Source organism: Astatotilapia calliptera, chromosome 6 (genome assembly GCF_900246225.1).
Source record: "Astatotilapia calliptera chromosome 6, fAstCal1.2, whole genome shotgun sequence".
Taxonomy (NCBI): domain Eukaryota; kingdom Metazoa; phylum Chordata; class Actinopteri; order Cichliformes; family Cichlidae; genus Astatotilapia; species Astatotilapia calliptera.
Genome location: NC_039307.1, coordinates 20,771,299 through 20,792,052, shown reverse-complemented (window position 1 = coordinate 20,792,052; position 20,754 = coordinate 20,771,299). Strand labels below are relative to the sequence as shown.

Genomic DNA, 20,754 nt, shown 5'->3' with positions numbered 1-20,754 from the left:
TATTCAATTTGTAAGGCTAATTGAGAAGTAGCTTTGGGTCTGCTTTTAAAGGCTGATGGATCAAATCTATTTAACAGAAGCATTAGGATTGCACAAACACACACATACACACACATATATATTTGTTATATACAATTTCATGGTCCAAAGTTTGGATATATGTAATAATTGCTGTTAAATTTACTTTCAATTTAAATGTAATACTTTCTTTTTAAATGGTCCATTGACCTGCTTCCAGCATGTTTCTTTTTCAGATTTTGAGGCCGTGTTTGAACCTGTCTGAACAAGCTATTAAGGATAAAAGCCTGAAATTTGATCTGAACCGGGATACATCAAAAAATCCTATTGCCTTAAAATATGAAAAAGTCCCATATTTGAGCACACACTAAAAAAAACTAATAAACTTCACATTGCAAAAGTCAATTAGTGATCATTTCTGGATGGTATATGGTTATATTTCACAGTAATGTAAAATGAAACATGTAGAATACTTTAACATAAAATTTTTAGTCACAAATATAACAAAAAGGCTATTTTCATTATGCTGGCAAATATTACAAAATGCACCACAAAATAAGTTAATTAAAACAGTAAAAAAAAAAAATAGTAGATAACATTTTTGGACCTACTGCCCTGGAGGAGTCTCATCATTTAGCTTAAATTAAAAATGTGCTTAGAGACACTGGTCTTGAGCAGTAGACCGGTCCTTGTATCTAACCATTTTTATAGATTTTTATTTAAAATACTGACCTATGAATCATTCAAGCATAAAAAGGCACCTAAATCAGTCAGTGTTAGGTCTACCTGTAACAGACAACTAAGCAAAGAACCAATTTTAAGCCTGTGATTAACACACATGATTTGATGCCATTCCCTCTGTTAAATCTACAAAACAATTCCAAAGTGCATTAATTTGTTTTTCACATAAATAAACATCATATTAATTAGAGTATTAATTGATAGGACAATAAAATGAAATTTGGTAAGATTTGGAGGAGCATATGCTGATCACATCTTTTTTTAATGAGCAGAAGCAACAACAGGACAGAGCAGGTGAGAATAGAGAAGATGAGGCATGTGGCATGCACATTAAAAAACAGAGGTAGTGGAGAGGTGAAGATGAAGAGAGAATCAGTACTACAGAAAAGAGCTAGAACAAGTTTTCAGAGCTCACATTTGCCATAATTCAAAAAGTGGCCAGATCAGATAAGACATGACACCTGATTTGATCCTTGTACATTTTTAAAGCAAACTGATAAACCTGCACTTTCTTTTATTCATTTAACCTTAAAACAATATAAAAATATAAAGTCTACACATCTAGTAAAAATGCATAAGATGTATGAGTCTCCAACATTTCAAACATTACTCTGGATGCTTATACCTTAGTGAATGTGGTGTTTCTAATAGGGTGTTACTCTAGGACAGATGGGTTTATGGCTAGAATCACAGTATATCTATTAGAATGAATTGAATTGCAGCACTGTGCTACATATACTGCCACTGGTTTGGTACTTCAAGCCTGATCAGACCAGTTATGAGTATGACAAACCAGCAGGCTTTTAATCTCTGTAGAGTGTGCATATGAAAGTAAGCTAAACAAGCACTTGAATGTTCAGGGTTGATTTAATTGACTCTTAAAAAGAGCAATTGGACCCAATAAACAGAAACTATTTCCATTTAAATTGACAATAGATTATTCTAAATATCTAAATCTCCAGTGATCCCAGTTTTAAAAAGAAATAACAGCAATAATAACAAACCCAATGAAGGACACTTGGGTTCTGCTGCTTTCCTGTCATACTGGTCAGATAACTGCTGAGCCAGGAGTAAGGTAGCACTTTCTTAAAAATAACAGGGTTCTTGGTGATCTGCACTGATGATCACTCTGTATGAAGCTACAATGTTTGGACCATTATGATGAGAAAAAATAGTGGTAATTCACAAAAATGATGAAGTCCATCTGCCGGAGGCTAGCAGGTAGAGTGTGGGAAATCAATGGGTTGCAGACTTTCACATCCACACAGAGGAGGAGAAATAACAGATAAGCATGGTGTGTATGCTGCTGGCAGTGTGTTTGAGATAACTGTCATGCTGAAAATGAAGCTGTTGCCCATCAGATGCTTTCCAGATTATATTGCATGGTGGGTCAAAATCTGATGGCACTTTTCTGTGTTCATATTCCCATCAAATGTGGCACGATCTTCAACATCACTGGCTGAAATGCACCGACCACGACAGAGGCTTCGCTGTGTTTTACAGATGGCTGTACCTCCGCCTTTTCTCTCTGGTCTCCTTCCTTCAGAATGGCTTCCTGACAGCCACCCTTCCAGTTAGACAGTTTCTGATGAGTCTTCAGTCAACAGTAGATGGCTCTATTAAGAATCTCTCAGGTCCTGTGTCAAGTCTTCACTGGATTTGTTTTGTGCTTGAATGATTTGTGGGTCAGTGTTAAGTTACTTAACAAACAAACAAACAAACATTCCTCTAAAAAATTGTAAGGTACAAGGTCTGGACTGAAAATGAGTAAAAAAAACTTTTTAAAAAAAGAAGAAGAAAAAAGCAGCCAATGTCTAAAGAAAATCTCTGAAAGACCTGCAAGACACAATTAAGTCTCTCTCCTCGGAAAGAAAATATAAAAAGGTGAGGGGGTGGCTCAAGACTTTTGCACAGTAATGTACATAGAGAACTCATAAAAAGTAAAAACATATGAAACGTTTGGTGTGTGTTTGTAATTAAAACAAATACGTTGCATTATCCCGATATTCGAGAGCGCCATCATCTGGCGACATCGGGACTGTTCTTACCAGGAGGTAATATCAATGTAATAAAAGCGTAGGTAAATAATAATCTTTTTAATCTATTTATTTCGTTATTTTGCGTGTTTGTTTCTGAGCATCTACAATTGTAAACCATTACAGCTGTTTTTCTTTTAAAACGAAAAGCTCGCGCTAGATGACGCCCCTAATGACGTCTTACGAAACGACAGCACTCGCGAAAGATCGTGATATCTCGTGAACTGAGAGTCGACCGAGGATGGAGGAAGAGGCTCGCAAGCTTCTCGCGGAGGGAATTAAAAAGAAATTAACCAGTCCCGGTAAAGGAGACTTATCGACCTTTCCCAATGGAACTAAGGTAAGACCTCCGGTCCCAGCGACTGATCGGGTTCAATCCAGGCTTTAGCCTGAGTAACGCGACGAGGTACGTTAGCTAATGCTATCGGCGTTTATACCTTTGCTAACACTTTGGACTCGAGTCAGTCCGAGTCTTTGCTGTATCGGACGCTTCTGTGTACACACATCACCGACAAGCTAGAGTGTTTTGTCGATTTATGGTGATACAGTAGTAGACGGGGTTAGGATCGTTTTAGGCCTGGTTCGTTTCCCCCCCTCTGTTTCATCTGATGGAAAGATAGGGGCGGGAACAGGACGGCCTGTGTTTGTAAATTCTGATTCGTCGAGCTCTCACGTCAGTCAATTTTTCATTTTTGTGATTGGTCACAGTGTGATACAACGCAGACCTTTACAGATATGTCATTTGGGGGTGCTAATTCTTCCTTCTTTTAGGTAATAACACCATTTCCCTTTTTATGATCAGGTGGTCTTTCACTACCGCACCAGCCTGTGTGAGGGCACCGTGCTGGATGACTCCAGAACCATGGGGGGCCGCAGTAAACCCATGGAGCTCATCCTGGGCAAAAAGTTTAAATTGGCTGTGTGGGAAAGACTGGTCATCACTATGAGAGAAGGAGAAGTTGCAGAATTTACCTGTGACACCAAGGTTGGTAAGCTGGTGATACTGGAATTGATTGGTTTAACAGTTCGTTCTTCCTCAGGGCTGATTGTATCTCTGTCTCATTCCTCAGCACACAGCACTTTATCCGCTTGTGTCCCAGTCCTTAAGAAACATCAGTGTTGGTAAGGACCCTCTGGAAGGCCAGAGGCACTGTTGTGGCATTGCCCAGATCCACTCGCACCACTCTCTGGGCCACAAGGACCTGGATCATCTCCAAGCCAATCCACAGCCACTTGTCTTTACTATCGAGCTGCTGGAGGTGAGCAGGAAGGAGAGCAACATCAATGGTGGTGCTGGGTTGGGTTCCAGTAATAGCACCAACACAGTACTTGAGTTTTTGTACATATATATTTTTGTATTTTCTTTATTGATTAGGCCATTAAAGATTGTGCTGTTAGTCCAAAGTGACACCTTAATTATGCTTGTTTGATCTTACCAGTAGTCCAAACTTAATAGAGCTTTTTTTTTTTATTCACAAAACGTCACCACAGCAGGTAGCTCTGCATGTTTGATTTGTCAGATTTTTAAATGTGAAGGATAATATTATTATTTTATTATCATTACGTTATCCATTAAGTAGATCAATGACTAAATGAGCTAAAAGGCAGCAGAATCTCACTTGTCAAAAGCTGGTACTGTAAAAATGTGTTATTTTTATATGAAAAATCATTATTAGAATAATTTTCAGTTAATTAGCTATAAATCAAATAGTTGTTTCAGCCTGTATTAACTTTGTATTAACTGTAAAGTTGTTTAATCTATATTATGAAATATTTTCAAGCTTTTCATGGGATCATGAAAAAGGAAAGAAAATACTAGTGAAAAATATATATTTTTCAAATTTCTTTCTCAGTAAATACACTCATTATATTCCATTAGTAGGTGCATCAAATATACTAAATATACTTCATGTGTCTCTCTACCTGCCCAGGTTCTTCCTCCCGGGTCATTCCAGCTGGATGTGTGGGCCATGACGGATGAAGAGAAACTCAGTTTTGTGCCTCAGATCCACGAGGAGGGCAACAAGCTCTTCAAAGAAGGCCACATCAGTGAGGCCAGAGACAAATACTACAATGGCATCGCCTGCCTTAAAAACCTACAGATCAAGGTTGGGGGACAGTCATGCATTTTGTGCACTGATAACCATGGACACATTGCTGTCATACATTTCCTTCCTTGAATATGTTTTCAAGTGGAATTAAGATTTGTGTCTCTTGTCATTTTGTTAATACTTTGTGAAATCTTTTATTCAGGAGCAACCTGGAGATGAAAGTTGGTTAAAGTTGGACGGGATGATCACAACACTGCTTCTCAACTACTGTCAGTGCCTCTTACTCGAGGGCCAGTATTACGAGGTCATCGAACACTGCTCGTCCCTTCTCTTCAAATATGAGAGTAAGGCTGCATGACTCAAATTTAGTTAGTTTGCACCAATTTCACTGCTGACGGATGACACCACTTAAACGTTAGCGCAGGGCTCTAGACGAACTTTTTGCCATGGGCGTACCGGTACGCCTAACTTTAAAAAGTTAGGCGTACCGGCACAAAAGTTAGGGGCACACAAATTTTATAATAATTGATATAATATAATGTGTTTTTCTGGATACACTGTGCTTTTTCAGCATTCAAAGATTGATGACACCGTGTCAGAGCACTGGCTATGAATTTCAGACGGATCAGGCCTTAACTTAACAGAAAAGTTAGCAATAGTTCGTTTCCTATTGCAGCTACATCCACTTCTGTCGTGCCTAGGCTGCTCACTAGGGCTGGGTATCATCACTGATTTCTATAATCCATTCGATTCCGGTTTTCAAAAAGACGTTATCACAGCGCGGAACGGACGCATCAGAATCGCTAAGCTCCGACAGCGTGTCCGTCTACGGGCCGTTGGGTGAGAAAGCCGAGAAAGACAGAGTTGATTCTGATGCGTCGGGTCGTTCTGTGTTTACGTCTTTGTGTGGAATCCGTGTACCTGCTCTCATTTGCTGTTTGGTTGTTGTTGAAATGGTTTTATGAGCTTTAATCTGAGAATCTGGCGTTTCTGGCAAAACACAGTTATATTTAAAAGTCGATTCAGGATTTAATGAATTGATATCGCTTTATTCAAGCTACTCACCTCCCACTTCCACCTGCACTTTCAACTGGACCACGGCCAATCAGAGAGGTCCCGCCCCTTACTATCTCTGATAGGTTATTCCACGATAGGGGCAAAATGTGTGTCTGTTGTTGACCACAGGGAAGGTTGCAGATTTATTTATTTATTTATTTTTTGCTACCTGAACAGTTGGTCGCACAGGTGCAACCAAATGGTTTTTTTTTTTTAGTCGCACCACTGAAAAATTTGGTCGCATTTGCGACCAAATTGGTCGCACTCAAGAGCCCTGTAGCGTCTTGCTTATAATACAGCATTAGTTGCTTTCTCCCTTTTGCCTTTCTGTGGCACATCATCGTTGCTAAGAAACTTGGTAAAATACATCTTTTAATCTTTTTTTTTTTTTTTTTTTTAAACAAATGTGACTCTGTTAGAGTCAGTTTTGTCAAAGTTGTCGCAGATTGCATAACTTCAATTATTTACCCCTCTTACGCTTGACTCTGACACCGCCACAACTACTAGCCTCATCGTCAAAGATAAGTCGCACCTCCTGGCTTAGGTCTGGAGCTGGGTCAGTGGATCACCTGGTTCCACCTCGTGGCCACAGATGCAACCACGCATCGATGTCATGCCCATGTCCTCCGATCCACTCCGGGGTATTACACAGAAAGTTGAACAGACGCAGAAACCAGCCTGAACCTGACTGATCGTATCAGTTGTGGTTGTCGTATTAGTCTTGTTTTTTTGTTTTTTTTTCATTTCTATATTAAAATGGTAAAATACTGTTACTATTTTTGGCATTTATTCTTTACCATTTGGGAGTTTTATCACCAACACAAGGGTGCTCAGCATAATAAAATAAATCATTATACGTAGGTTATTTTACTTGTGACAGCTGATTGCTTCACAATTGCCCTCTGCACATACAAACACTAAACTATATCTCATGCCATACAAGTGAACTGTGCAGTTGTTCAGGGTTATTATGGCATGGAAAAGCGTCTCACTGTCATTAATATTATTGGACGCTGCTATTCTCGTTAGCTCATCCGTCCGAAGGATTGATGTGATGGCAAGGCACAAGAATTGCTCCTCCTGCTACTGTGGTAGTCAGATTTTAATAAAACGAGTGTTTTCGGGCCTCCTCGACTTCTCAGTGGATTTAAATTCTTGTTAGGTTTAGAAAAAACGTTCTTTCTGCATGTCACACATTACAATAATTTGCAAATTATGATGGATAACAAGCCAGTTGAGCTCCTATCTAATAATGATGTGTATGTGTTAGTCTCTGTAGAGAAATTACTCCTCTGCATTTAACCCATTCACCCAGTGAAGCAGTGGGCAGCCACCAGTGCAGCGCCCGAGGAGCAGTGGGTGGCTACAGTACCTTGCTCAGGGGTACCTCAGGGTAGCCGTTCAGTGGATTCGACCCCTGACCTTCCAATCATGGGCAACCACTTTACCTACTGAGCTATTCCTGCCCTGTGTCACCAATGCTGTAGTTTGAATAGCTGTTCTTCCTCCTCTTAACAGACAACGTAAAGGCCCTTTACAAGCGCGCTAAAGCCCACGCTGCTGTGTGGAACGAGACGGAGGCGCGAGCCGACTTCGCGAAGCTCTTGGAACTGGATCCTTCTCTGGGACCGTCTGTGGCCAAGGAGCTGAAAACCATGGAGGAGAGGATCCGCTCCAAACAGAAGGAGGAAAAGGGTCGCTACAAGGACCTGTTCAACTACAACACGCCACCAGCTACTGCCACTACAGTCAGTGCAGTTTGAGTTTTTCCTAATTGCACTGATCATATTCACAGGCCCGCAAGTGAGGAGCTTGTTTTGTAAGTAAGTCGTATTGTGTTTTAATGAAGCGTGTTATACTCCTTCCTTCTTGCAGGGTTGAAGTCTCGATGAGTTGGACTCGAGAGGATGCCTGTTAATTTCAAGATGGAGGAGAGAAACAGTCGGTGCGCTCGGCGTTTCACTTTTATTCCATCCAAGCCAAACACCCAGCCACGGGTCGATGCGCAAACAAAACTTGCATTGCAGCTTTAGTCCTCTAAATGTTAAATTAAGATTTTGATTTGAAAATGTTTATGTTGTAGCTGGAATTTAAAGTGAAAACCCAGTTTTTTTAGAGGACTGTAATGTAAGGCACAGCCATTAATTCAGTCTGTAATATTAATTTAAAGGAAGGTTGTTTTTTTTTTCCATTTACCTTCTTAAAGGGAGCGTTTTCCTTTTAATGATCAACTTATCTGCAATTTGGGAGCCCATTACCATGATCAAAATGATCAGAAAATCTTGTTTTTTTGGACAATCATGTATCTCATCTTTGCCTCGCACCCCCTTTCTATTATGGTCACAGCAGAATCACCATGACTACATGATACGTGGGCCATGAAACGTAACCTCTGCGACAATCTTATAAAACACTTTCATTGTCTTTGCTTTCTACTGTGTACTTATTTCACGTATGTTCTAAATACTACCTTTATTTTTATGTCAAGATGTACTCTGCGCAAACTCACAGTATCTCATTCACTTGCTTAGAAAGAGCTACTCTACTGTTCATGTGAAGCAGTGCGTCATTTAGCCCAAGCTTGCCTGCAGTGACATGTTATTGAGGTTGTGATTGTGGAACTGTAAATAAATCTGTGTTTATCCTCAGCTTTGTGTTTTGTTAAATACGGCCTATAGAGCTGGATTTATTTAAAAAAAAAATTTGGATGTTTTCTATCAATCAGAAGTCTTGAGTGAAAAAAAACAAACTGTCCTTGCTCTTTAAACGTTTTCTAGATTAAGGCCGTTGAGTTTAATTTCCTAAAAATAAAGAAATAAATCTGCCAAGTATGTTGTCAAAACACTATTTCCAAGGTCAATAAACATTTCAACTACTTTTATAAAAACAAAAAACACTCCATTCAAAGATGTTGAGTCACATTTGTTTGATAAAACCTACTGTAACATCTTAAAAACCTAAAAAGCATTTTACAGTTTTTTTGTGATTTTTTTTTTTTTTTATTTATACATACCGAATCTCAAAAATCTGGTTTACAAAATTTCCATACTAACAAACTGACATGAGATATACAGAGTTCTTGGGAATGAGAAACATCCGATGTGTGTTTACAAAATACGGAAAACAAAACAAGGGTGAAAGGAACAGGAGGATATTCAAGATGTACAGAATAACAGAAAATGCTCATGGGTTGAAAACTGGATGTTCAAAATCGACACAGGAGCACTGGTGCAGTGGGGACATCTTTTAAAAAAGTCAACTTTCTTGGTCAAATCCCATTGTTGAACAAATATAAACATTCCCATCCACTTTGATATCCCCAGCTTGACCTAAAAATGTGCTGAAATTCCCCACATTTTTAAAATAGATATAAAATTTTCTGTTTGCGTACGCCCAACGAGTTGCAGAAAGTTTGTCTTTACCAAAATGGGCGAGGGGGAAATGCTGTGAACAGATACAAGGGGGCATAATGCACCTCTAAAAAGCCAGTGGAAAGAGGAAGGATTTAATTTATAATAACAAAAAAAAAAAAAAAAAGGTTCTAAAACATCGAATGGGGATCACGATGTGGGCAGGTGTCACAGGAAAAACAGTGCCAGGTGGAGGGATTTGTCCAAAAGGTTATGTGCGGGCGCTTCTCTCCGTCTCTGCAAGACACTCCCTGACCAGTGCACGGGCATGGATTATACCTGTATGACACAAACACAAGGCAAGTTTACAAAAAAATAAAGAAATTTAAAAAAACCTCAAATACAACAAACGCAACAGTCATTACTGCCAAGTTAGAGGTCTCTCATTAACCAAGAAAACTGAGTTGATTTAACCCATAAAAGTATTTCAAAGAAGACCCGCTAATGTTGTTTTCTTACCTAATTAGTGAAAAGTTGCTGTCATTTCATATTCCAGCTATACCTCAAAAACACTTTTTGGCTATCATGCCATTTAAAATTTTAACTTTCCTTTTATACTTTTAATAAAATTCTAGTTTTTGTGTTTTTACCCCAAACTTCCTGCATTTGTTTCCTATGGAACTACCCTATATTCTTACAAAGTGTGAGTGTCACGAATATATTTTTGTGGACCACAAAGAGTGCAACCACTTAGGTTATTTTACACAACAAGAACTAACACACAGTTTATCCCCAGTGATTGTGTCACTGTAGACAAACGCTTGTGCCATTCACGGGAAGGTTCAGATTTTTACAATATAATCCAAACAAGCCCGTCGAGTATGGCCTAAAGATCTTCTTGGTTTGTGATGCACAAATCTGGACTCAACAAAATGGTGGATGAAAATACCAGAGAAGGGAAAAAAAGCACAACTGATCCTGTTCTACAATAAGACCAAAGGAGGTGTAGATACTGTGGATACACAAGACTTCTGGAATGATGCATTTTGGACACACAAGACTAAAGTGGAGATATTCTGGGTAATGCACAGCACAACACAAATCAAACACAGCATATCAGCACAAACATCTGTCTTGAACTATCAGAGTGGTGGAGGTACAGAACAAATCCCTGCAAACTTCAATGAACTGAAGCAGCTTTGTAAAGAAGAGTGGGATCATTACTCCAAAGATATGAAACTCAGCCATACAGAAAATGAGAACTTATTTTTAGTTATTGCTGCTAAATGTACACAAGCTACCAAATAATAGAGTGTACTTATAGTTTCACAGGACTGCACAGTCATGTGACAAACCTTATCTTTTAAATGCATGTATGCAACTCAGTTTCACTAAATTCTTCACTGTGCCCCACACTTTGACAAATGTGTCTTAGTGGATAACTGACTGTGATAACTTCCAGCTGTCATGGGGGGCTTTACCTGGCAAATTTCTTATAAATGTGTTTATTGGGCTTTAAGTCTTCAGCTGGAGTCAGAGACAATTTTCTTTATATAAAAGGATAATAACAGAGCACTGTTACTGCAGCTAGTAAATAAGCATTTTCAGAATAAGCTGTGTGAAATCCACATTCACCAAAGAGCTAAGGCAAGTGAACAGTTCACCAGTCTTCCTCTGATTCCATTTGCATAATAGATGCATTAAAAAAAACAAAAAACTTCACCCCACCCCGCAAACACCGAAACAACAACAACAATGATCTGAATCCTACTGACATGCACTTTTGACTACTAAAACATACCTCTCTTTAGCCTCTCCATAGCGCTCTTGCTCCCTGCGTACGTGGGCCTGATCTCACGGCTCATCTCCTCAATGACAGACAGGAGCTCACTGTAGGTGGACCCTTGGGACACTTTCACAGGCTGTTTGGGAAAGTAGTAAAAAACGTTATTCATGTCACAGTTCCACATACACACCAGACATGAATGAAAAAATGTAGATTTTTTTTCTTTTTTTGTAGAATGACATGAAAAATATGTTTGCTTTTTACAGCAGATGTAACAACAATGTTCCCTGTAATTTTTCATGTGTCTGAGCGAACACACAAACTCCCTGAGCGGACCCTTGGACCACTGTGAGCAACAGCAGACTTGTGCACTGTGATCACGCCAGCATTGAATCCATCCAAGTTACATGGTTTATTAAAATAATCAAATTACAGCATTTACATTTATGTTAGACTACTTTTAATTAACTGCTTTAGCCCACTTACAATGAAAATTTAAAAGAAATCTTGTTCATGACCTGTGTAGTATGTTAACACTATTGGAAGTACAAATAACTTGAACTCCAATTTTGAAAACACAACTTTATTTTTTTTATAAAGCTCTGACTTGTATTATGAGTCTGAGTCTGTGGTCTGGGAGAGAGTCCTGTAACTCTCTGTCTGCAAAATACAGTATATAAAGACCAATGCTGGGCAATTAATTATATAGTTACTTCTTCAAAAAAGTAACTGAGTTTTGCAAACAACAAAGTTTTTTGCAGCTGTTTACCTAAAAGGTTTTTTTTAAACAAACATTTCACACTATTTACAGAACAATCAGGTGTTCTGCATCAAATCTGATGCCACACAAATTATTTGTGCCACCAAGAAAATAATTTCTGTCCACTATGATAAAGGAGAACATCAAAAGCCTGATACCTGCAGGCCTGACAACAGGAGATGCATCACTCCTGTAACACCTGTAACATTTAGTTCTGACACACACAACAAAACTATTGAATACACTACACACTAACTACACAAGATTTGCGCTAAATGTCCCAAATCACTCACATCTCAAAACCGCCGTAACTTCTAAAACTTCCTCCCGTTTCTTTACAACTAAATGCCATGTTTTGATTGCTCGACATGGTACATTTTTCGACCAATAGGAAAGGCTGGGGGTGTTTTGGTTTTGCCTTTGCTCACAGGCGGAGATTACGTTCGAGCGTTTTCCTTATAAAACGCAGTTTTTACCATTTCAGGAAGGAAGAAAGAAAACCAAACATTGTATATTTCTTTTTTTATCACAACTCTGGTTTCACATGACCTATCAACACAATTTAAAAAGTGGTATAAAGTCCAGACTTTTTCCCGTCTGTCCTGCTCACATCTCCAATGGTTGTACACGTTGTCATTAATGTGGCTTCACTCCACATCAGCCACGCCGCTTTGCTGGCTAAAACACCAGTGTCGGCACAGAAGGACGCTGTCATAGCTTGTCAACGACGTTGATTAGCTGCGTATATACGAATGTGAATCGCATCATTGGCTGGACTATGGGATAAGGTGGCATCGTTCTAATCCCATAGGGGAGCAGCCAGTCACTCACTGACTAACACTATAAAACAGAATTGTTAACGTATTTACTTTAATTTCAATTCAGGTAAGGATTTTTTTTGTGCACAATGCAGATTTTTTCTGCACAGAGACTGTGCCAGCTGTGCGCAATTGCGCACGCGCGCAGCTTAGAGGGAACATTGTGTAACAATGATGAAATAATTATAATACTGCAATGATGTAGTATTGTAGTGTTCAAGTATTCACTGTCTCATCTAACAATAATGTAACTGCTCCCATGTCCTCTCAGAACTCTTTTGAAATCAAGTTCCCTTCAGTGGTTTCAATTTATGCTAATGAAACATGCTTCAGTCAAACCGTGACCGCCTTCCACTGCCAACAATATTTACTGTACTTAATCAATATAGCACTAATAAGTAGTGCAGAAAGGCACATTTTTTTCTACTACCTTAGAGGGTGACTTTACTGATAGACATTTCTATAGTATCTTCTTGTATGTTGTAATGCTTTAACTTAACTTACTTAAACTTAACTGTTTAACTCCTAATGCTTCACTTTTTGCTGGATGTATGGGAACAAAAACAAACTTCTGTGCAGCTTCAAATAAAGCAGATTTTATCACGCCTTTCAGAAATAATTCAGTAACAGTAAAGAGGTGAATTTAATCAAACCCCAGGCTGGGACATGAGTGTGAAAAGTATGTGAATACACAAGTTGGTTTTTTTTTTAATTTATTTACTCAGTTAAGGTCCAGTATTGACATAATCAGAGTGGTTGAAAATCCATGTTTGGTGACCTATGCTTCAGTAAAAACATGACAACTCTTTACTAAAGCAGTCTGTATTCAAGTATCAGAGCAATTAAATTGTTGTTGTACCTGAACAAAGCCCATGGAGGGCGGGCCAAAGTCACTGAAGGCTGGCCTGAAGTTGGACGACGATGGAAGAGAGGGAGAGGGCACAGAAGACCCTGGCCAGAAGGAGAGAAGAGATAGAACACATTAAAGGCTGAACCTAAAACACAAGCAATTTTGTTTCAAATGTAAAATCTTAAAAAATAGTTTAATAATACTATTATGCTGTATTGTTAATGACTGATAAAATATTGTGTGGGGCAGCACTGGTTTATGAAGGCAATGGGACTGTTGAACATAGTCACAGTGTGAACTGTTTTATACATACACACCACAGGAAACTGACAACATGCTAATAACGGCACTGCACAACATTAAAGCTGGTCCTAAAGTACCTGGTGGAGTGTGGTTGGAGCCAGATGGTGCAGGAGCAATGGGTTTGTAACTCATGGCGATTTCAGCAGGCAGCTCCCCGTACGACGTGCCGCTTCCTTCAGTCCCGTCAACCCGATACTTATACAGCTTTACAGGTGATGATGAGCTCCTAAGAGCTAATGCATAAAGATACACAGAAACACAAATGCAATTCAATCCATGAATAGAAGGAAGCAAAGGAAGCTGTGAATCAGAATAATCAGGAATCACCATCAACAAAAGTCGGAGAGGAAATGAGCACAATTGACCTTTCTTTAACAGCAGTAGCAAGACTTGTCAGCCTGGATGTGTTTGGGAGCAACACAAGCATTTTTTATGTAAAAACGGAGCACGTTTGCCTTAGGTCACACATTACACAACAAAATTTATGACCTGTCAGTGGAAACGTTTCTCATTCAGGTTGCTTTTGCAGCAGAGAGATGAGAAAACTGACAGGAAACCAAGGTCCTCACTGCGGACATTTTATACTCTGTGCTAAAATGACGCCTTTTCTTAGGTTCAACTTTAACATTTGAACTTTATGGCAAAAATTAACAGGCTTGAATTCAGAAAAGATCATTATGCTGTATTACATGATCATTACTGCTGTAGTCACATTTACTTCTGATCAGACATTCGCAGAGCACTTGTTTTGTACATAAAGCATAACATTTCTACCCATCCCCATGTCCTCTATATATATATATAAATATTAAACCTTATACTGCCCCATTAATTATAGCAAAGTTATTGTGAAAAATTTAAAAAAAAAAAAAGTTAACTCATTCACAGGGGACCAGGTGGATTTCAATGATTTTAGCTGACCCATGATAGTAACTTGCACTGTATGGGAAAGTACATTAAATCTTCCCATTCAGTCACAAAACAACAAGTGCCATTAAAAACATACCCATGCTCGTGTTCAACCAAATGAGCTTTCACAGGTCATCTAAGAGTCCGCTGGACTCTAATTTAACAATTTGCAGCAAAAACATCGTAATTACAATACAAGTTCCCTAATCTGTCAATGGTACTCTGACTGCAGAGAACCATAGCTTAATATCAGACTACACTGAATGTGTCAACCTGTGAACTGTACTTGTTTTGTGTTTTAAGCCGCCTCTAATGAAGCTTTTCATAGGCTGGGTGAGTGTGAATGTGGTCACTCAAAGTCGCACGAGGGGAGCCCAGAGGTGCTCAATGAAACAAAAGCTGACGTTAGCATTTACATAAAGCTGCCAAGCTAACTACTACTTGGTAACGTTAGCCGGATTAGCTTGCTTTTGCCGGTTACCACAAAAACATAAGTAAACCCCAACCAAACAGGCTTACCGTTTACATTCTAATACAGACAGCGACTATTAATAGCGTTAAACTAAACTTGTGACCACCGATGACACCTGAAACGATACAAAAAAGTGGCAATTTTGTACCTTTTTAGGGAGACGTGAAATCCTCTGTGGGACGCGAGCTCTGACTCTTCCTCAGTGACTGAGTCTGCGCAGACGAGGGGGCTGTTTTTTCTTTTTCTTTTTTAATCTTTACAGCGATTTGATTGGTCGGTTTACATGTGACATATGTCCTAAATGTTTTCGTCGCCAGAAACTACTACCGCGCCAAACCCGCGTCATACGTAGGGAAAATGAAAATACGAACGCTGAAACAAATGGCAGATATAGTTATAGATAAATACATTACGATATTTAGGAGAGAAATTCTTTCCCATTTACATAATAATTATAAAGTCTAGAAGAACTTTTAGACTTTGAAACATGTCTGAATAGTTAATATGAAATGGGAACATTTTACCCCTTGATGTACCTTCATTTTTCTGTTTTCACTCCCACATTTTAAATTTAAATATATATTTGCGTAACTTGATTGAATGCTTTACTCATGATAAAAAATTGTTCCCATTAATACTTTATTACATAGGTAATTACAATTCATGCGAGGGCATAGATAGATAGATAGATAGATAGATAGATAGATAGATAGATAGATAGATAGATAGATAGATAGATAGATAGATAGATAGATAGATAGATAGATAGATAGATAGATAGATAGATAGATAGATAGATAGATAGATAGTCAAGGCTGAGAAGGTCTGGACATGTGCAGAGGGATAATGGATATACTGGACAAGGGATGTAGAAGGAGAGAAAGGGAAAGATCAGAGGGTTGATGTGAAAGAGAAGAATGCAAGGGACAGGGTGAGATGGAGGCAGTTGAGGCGCTGCAGTGACCCCTTAAATGGAGCAGCCAAAGAAGAAGAATAGGATCACAAAAGATGTCCTTTTTGCAGTACTTCAGCATGTTTACATGTTACACATTTCGATGTTTTTTTTCCTCGCTACCTAGCCTGACCTGTCTCCCCAATGTGATGTTTGTGTATTGCATGTACGGTCGGCAAGGTCGGTCATCTTCGGGAAAAAGACCTGCAACTGACAAATAAAGGCTATCTCATCTCTCATCTCACATTTCCTGTAGTAAAGCAGCGGTCCCCAACCTTTTTTTTGCGCCACGGATCGGTTTATGCCCGACAATATTTTCATGGACCGGTCTTTAAGGTGTCGTGGATAAATACAACAAAATAAAACTAGTACCGGTACCGAAAAAAAGAAAATTTATTCATAGCACACGTGAAAAGACCAAGGAAAACCAAGTAAACGACAAAAACGATAACAAAATAACGCTGAAAATTGATAAAAACCCTGAAAACTATACATTTCACACCTGAGCCTCAACTCTCGCGGCCCGGTACCAAACGACTCATGGACCGCTACCGGTCCGAGGCCCGGGGGTTGGGGACCGCTGTAGTAAAGTACCAACATTCGAGTTTAAATACACTGAGCTGAGCTTATGATAACTGTATGATGTTAAGTTTTCATGTTGATGATGTTAAGTCCTAATATGCTGTAATAGTTCTCAGATAAACTCGGTGGAATAAAAAAAAAGAGAAATATTCCCTCTTAAATACGGGAGCTGGAGTATAAAGTCAAAATACTAAGGTAAACTACAAGGACCTTAGAAGAGGTATAATAATTCAACAGGTTATTTATTTAATTTACATTACCTGAGGTGGTGGAACTATTCTAGTTTAGCATACAGATTTAGCCTCATCTGCTCCAAAAGAGTGAACAGACAACTATGATTTTGTGGAGATGCAATGTCATCATGCCCCTGCTGTAACATTATGACCCTTTGAAGTACTGGAATCAAACACTGTAGCACAAAAAGACCCATTTGCACTTCTGCATCATTATATTTTGGTACAGGTGGGAGATGTATTTATGGATGGAAAAGAGATCACTTTAACCTGCTCCAAATAAATCACCTATCATCTTAATTGCTGTTTTGACAATGCACTTGTTTGCAGTGTGAAAATGATTTTTGCTCATTTGCAGCAAGGCTTTACTGTCTGCAATGACAGACATTATTAAAGTATCATTACAAAAGATTGCACATTGTGTAAATTGTAAATAGAAAACACAATAATTATTTGCTAATTAGTAACATATTCAATGTATCTGAAAACACAAAGTACCAAGACAACATTGCAAATACTTGCAAATACTTGAAACCTTGTATTTTCTTGCTTTTAGAAAGAGATTTTTAAATTTATTTTTATTTATTTATTTATTTTTGGCCTGTCCCGTTTGGCTCTTTTGCCATCAGAATTGTTGTCTAAAGGCAAAGAAAGATGCCCAACGGATTTACTTTACCAAACTGACCATCCCAGCCTTGCCGTAATGGTCCATTTGATTCACCTTTTATTGTTTATTTTATTTTCACTTGCTGAATACGGGACAGACTTGACTGGGGGAAAGAAGGGGAGAAAGAAAGAGGGAAAGAGAAACAGCTGAGAAGAGGGACGGGGGAGAAGGGCAAAAGACAAAAACCAACAGAATGGGCAGAGAAAAAAAAGAAAAAAAATGCATCTATCGATCACCTGTTGAGAAAGAAAAAAGAAAACAAGCAGAAGAGAACAAGAGTAATAGAATAAACAGCATCACAATGATATATGGGAATATGACAGTAAATACTAAATATTAAACATTATTGTGCAGCACATAAGATCAACAGAACACAGTGTGCTTTGAGGTAGGAGCCAAAAAGGGTGTAGTTTGTGGGTGTGATCACCACCACCAACGCACCGACACCTGAGGGAGTCCGCCACTGGCAGGGGAAGTGGTGGTGGGGGGAGATAGGCCTCCAAACCTTGGAGGGCCTGAGATGTCCCCAGAAAGGTGGCGTCTGATACCCAACCTGATATATAGACACAGACATACAGGCACACACAGACACAAACATCCATTCCCACCCTCATGCTCTCATATGCACTTACTCCACACTCAACCAACGTGGAGACAAACATAAAGAGACGCTGTACACACGATCACACTCCCCAAGCGTACTCTACGAACCGGGTCTAGGTACCCTTGCCCCTGGAGGGGGAACTGCACCCAGACCCAGGTGGTGTTACCCTTTTCCCTGCGGTGGGGGGAGGCAGACCGCCCCGACTCCGCAGCAGCAGGGAGGCCCCACACTCCAGACCGCAGTCGGACGGCCAACTCCTCCTCCTAGCCCCCCTGCTCCAGCAGGCCGCAGAGAACGGGGGTGAGAGAAGACTCCAAACCTCCCTCCACCCGCTCATTGTAGTGTTGATGCATGTGTGTTCTAAGGTGCATTTAAAACCCAGGAGGGCATGGAGCTACCTGCCAGAGAGCAGCAGGTAAACACATAGTCCCTCCTGATAGCCCTCAATGTCTACGTGTATTTAAAATTGAGAGGTGGGCAACGACGCCAGGGGTGAGGTGTACACCCTGATGGACCAAACTATGACACCCCACACCCCCTCTAGGTGATGGAGCTGATCAAAGGAGCCCAGAGCAATCGATCTCATGTGGAGAGCAGTTTCTGTATCAAGACTAATGTAATCTAATAGATAATTTCTATATTGGTTAGAATTAAGATTATTTTTATTTTTCCAGTTCATGAGGACTGTTTTCTTGGCTATGCATAGGGCAGTGAAAACCATATGGGCGATATTCTTTTTTGAAGTGACATTATCTAAACTGCCCAACAAACACACTAAGGGGGAAGTTGGAATGTTACATTTCAGACACTTTGATAAGTCTTCACATATCTCGCGCCAAAACTTCTGAACTGGTGGACAGAACCAAAGAGCGTGGATATAATTGTCCGGTGAATTGGTTTGGCAGTGTGAGCAGTTGTTGGTAGACGTAAAGCCCATCTTGAACATTTTTTGAACAGATTTTTTAATTTAATGGCACCAACACATTTCCAGAAGGCCGGGAGCATTGTGTTGCATTGCGCTGCATCTCATCTTCTTTTAACAACGCTGTAACCCTTTCAGAACTGAAAGGATCATTTACTGTTCTTTTGAAAAGAAAGAGAATTGTTTTTCCATTCTTGCTTGATAAGCAGTACTGTTCAGCTTCTGAGCAGCGCCTCTGTGACATATTTTTCAAATCATAGGTGTTTTGCTGAAACACGCAACACGAGTAAAAAATGCTGTCTAGATTGCAGTATATCTGGATGCAAACTCTTAAGGCTACATATACAGGAATATGAAAAAGAAAGTGTCTAAAATACTTTATCCAGTCCTGTTAAAAACTAAGTACACGTTTACTTCTTTCCATAGGTAGTAAGTGCATAAGTAGCAGCTAGGTGCCGATAATCAAATTCACTTGATTAATTGATCATCAACAAGTATGACCAGCTCTGTCAAAACAGAAGTTTGGGCAGCTTGATGACAGCAATGTCAGTCATATTTATCAATTTTTCCCTATTGGTCACTTTGGATTGATGCCTGTGTCAGAAGTCTCTTCCTGTCTAATGAGGGTTCTTCCTCCTTAATATCGCTACCTTTCTACTGCTCAGAGGGGATCATCTAATTCTAAGGCAGGCAAAAGATTTTCCCAAGTGGCCACATGTGAACATCGAACTGTAGTGAAAGGCTGCACCAATAAGCTGAAGTTCATTCAGCTCAGTGTTAAATTTATCTCTTTGTAAGCTTATCGGAGTTGCCCTCCACAACAGTCCCAGGAAATATTAATTGGCCACCAATGATCTGAGTTCTGTCTTATACGTTGGGTCTTTAACTTGCTATTTCATGCATTTTAATGACACTTCCTCTCTGACAGGCACGTGCAGAGGGGGGGGGGGGCGGCTTGAGCACCCGCCCCTTTCCTGATGGGTGCCCAAAGTGCCCTTATGTTGAGGCAACTTTTTTTTTTAAAATTATTATTATTATTATTTTTTTAATGTGTGCGTGCGAAGTCCTGTCTGTGCCCCTCAACAATAATATTTAACTATTAATCACAGTTTTGCTAAATAAAAGGATCTGGCTTGCATCAGTCACATGATCACTATTAACCAATGATCGCCCTTGACGGCAGAACGCGCTGGTTACGAGCCGGGAACGAGCTCACAAAGAGCACGCGCATTTGTTGCGGTCCGGAGCTGTAGGAGAAACACAAGTTAACTCAGAGACACAGACTGATTCACAGACAGAGCCTAAATTATTTCTCACAGTTTTTTGTGTCCTTATGGTTCCAAGCGCTGTCACCAATCTTTGCATTTTGTTATTATCTCATGATACTTGTTTAATCAGCTACCGTCTCTCCTATGGACTTTTTAATGTCTAGAGTCTCAGATCAACACAGCCCTGCCCTCCAGCACTATCAGCAGCAGGAGCAGCAGAAACCCCTCAACAGCAACATTGTACTGTGGCTGTAGCTCAGGTGGCAGAGCAGGTCAACCACTAATCAGAAGGTCGGTGGTTTGATCCCAGGCTGCCTCCAGGATGCCAAATATCCTTGGGCAAGATACTAACGCCAGCTCTGCAGCAGAGGGTGGA

General features: G+C 39.6%; 3 protein-coding genes across 3 annotated transcripts in view; 2 read left to right on the top strand and 1 right to left on the bottom strand.

Moving 5' to 3' along the window:
* The window catches only part of LOC113024198 (MAP/microtubule affinity-regulating kinase 4-like), a 597,794-nt gene that overhangs the window by 539,697 nt on the left and 37,343 nt on the right, over positions 1-20,754 (top strand). The window lies entirely within an intron of this gene.
* Positions 2,981-8,550, top strand: aip (aryl hydrocarbon receptor interacting protein). Its single transcript, XM_026171083.1, has 7 exons — positions 2,981-3,135; positions 3,598-3,780; positions 3,866-4,054; positions 4,727-4,903; positions 5,049-5,190; positions 7,421-7,650; positions 7,778-8,550. Exons 1-7 carry the CDS (start codon positions 3,037-3,039, stop codon positions 7,781-7,783), a joined length of 1,026 nt encoding a protein of 341 aa, XP_026026868.1. The 5' UTR covers positions 2,981-3,036; the 3' UTR covers positions 7,784-8,550.
* Positions 8,880-15,433, bottom strand: cdk2ap2 (cyclin dependent kinase 2 associated protein 2). Its single transcript, XM_026171087.1, has 5 exons — positions 15,299-15,433; positions 13,847-14,002; positions 13,476-13,567; positions 11,054-11,174; positions 8,880-9,591 (listed from the first exon to the last, which is right to left on the bottom strand). The coding sequence occupies exons 2-5, from the start codon at positions 13,899-13,901 to the stop codon at positions 9,524-9,526; spliced, it is 336 nt and encodes a 111-aa protein (XP_026026872.1). The 5' UTR covers positions 13,902-14,002; positions 15,299-15,433; the 3' UTR covers positions 8,880-9,523.

Coding starts and splice junctions, on each gene's coding strand:
- aip (XM_026171083.1), top strand. CDS start 3,037: ATGGAGGAAGAGGCTCGCAAGCTTCTCGCGGAGGGAATTAAAAAGAAA. Junction 4,055..4,726: donor TTACTATCGAGCTGCTGGAG/GTGAGCAGGAAG, acceptor CTACCTGCCCAG/GTTCTTCCTCCCGGGTCATT. Junction 4,904..5,048: donor TTAAAAACCTACAGATCAAG/GTTGGGGGACAG, acceptor TCTTTTATTCAG/GAGCAACCTGGAGATGAAAG.
- cdk2ap2 (XM_026171087.1), bottom strand. CDS start 13,901: ATGAGTTACAAACCCATTGCTCCTGCACCATCTGGCTCCAACCACACT. Junction 13,568..13,846: donor CTCCAACCACACTCCACCAG/GTACTTTAGGAC, acceptor CCTTCTGGCCAG/GGTCTTCTGTGCCCTCTCCC. Junction 9,592..11,053: donor TATGGAGAGGCTAAAGAGAG/GTATGTTTTAGT, acceptor TGTGTCATACAG/GTATAATCCATGCCCGTGCA.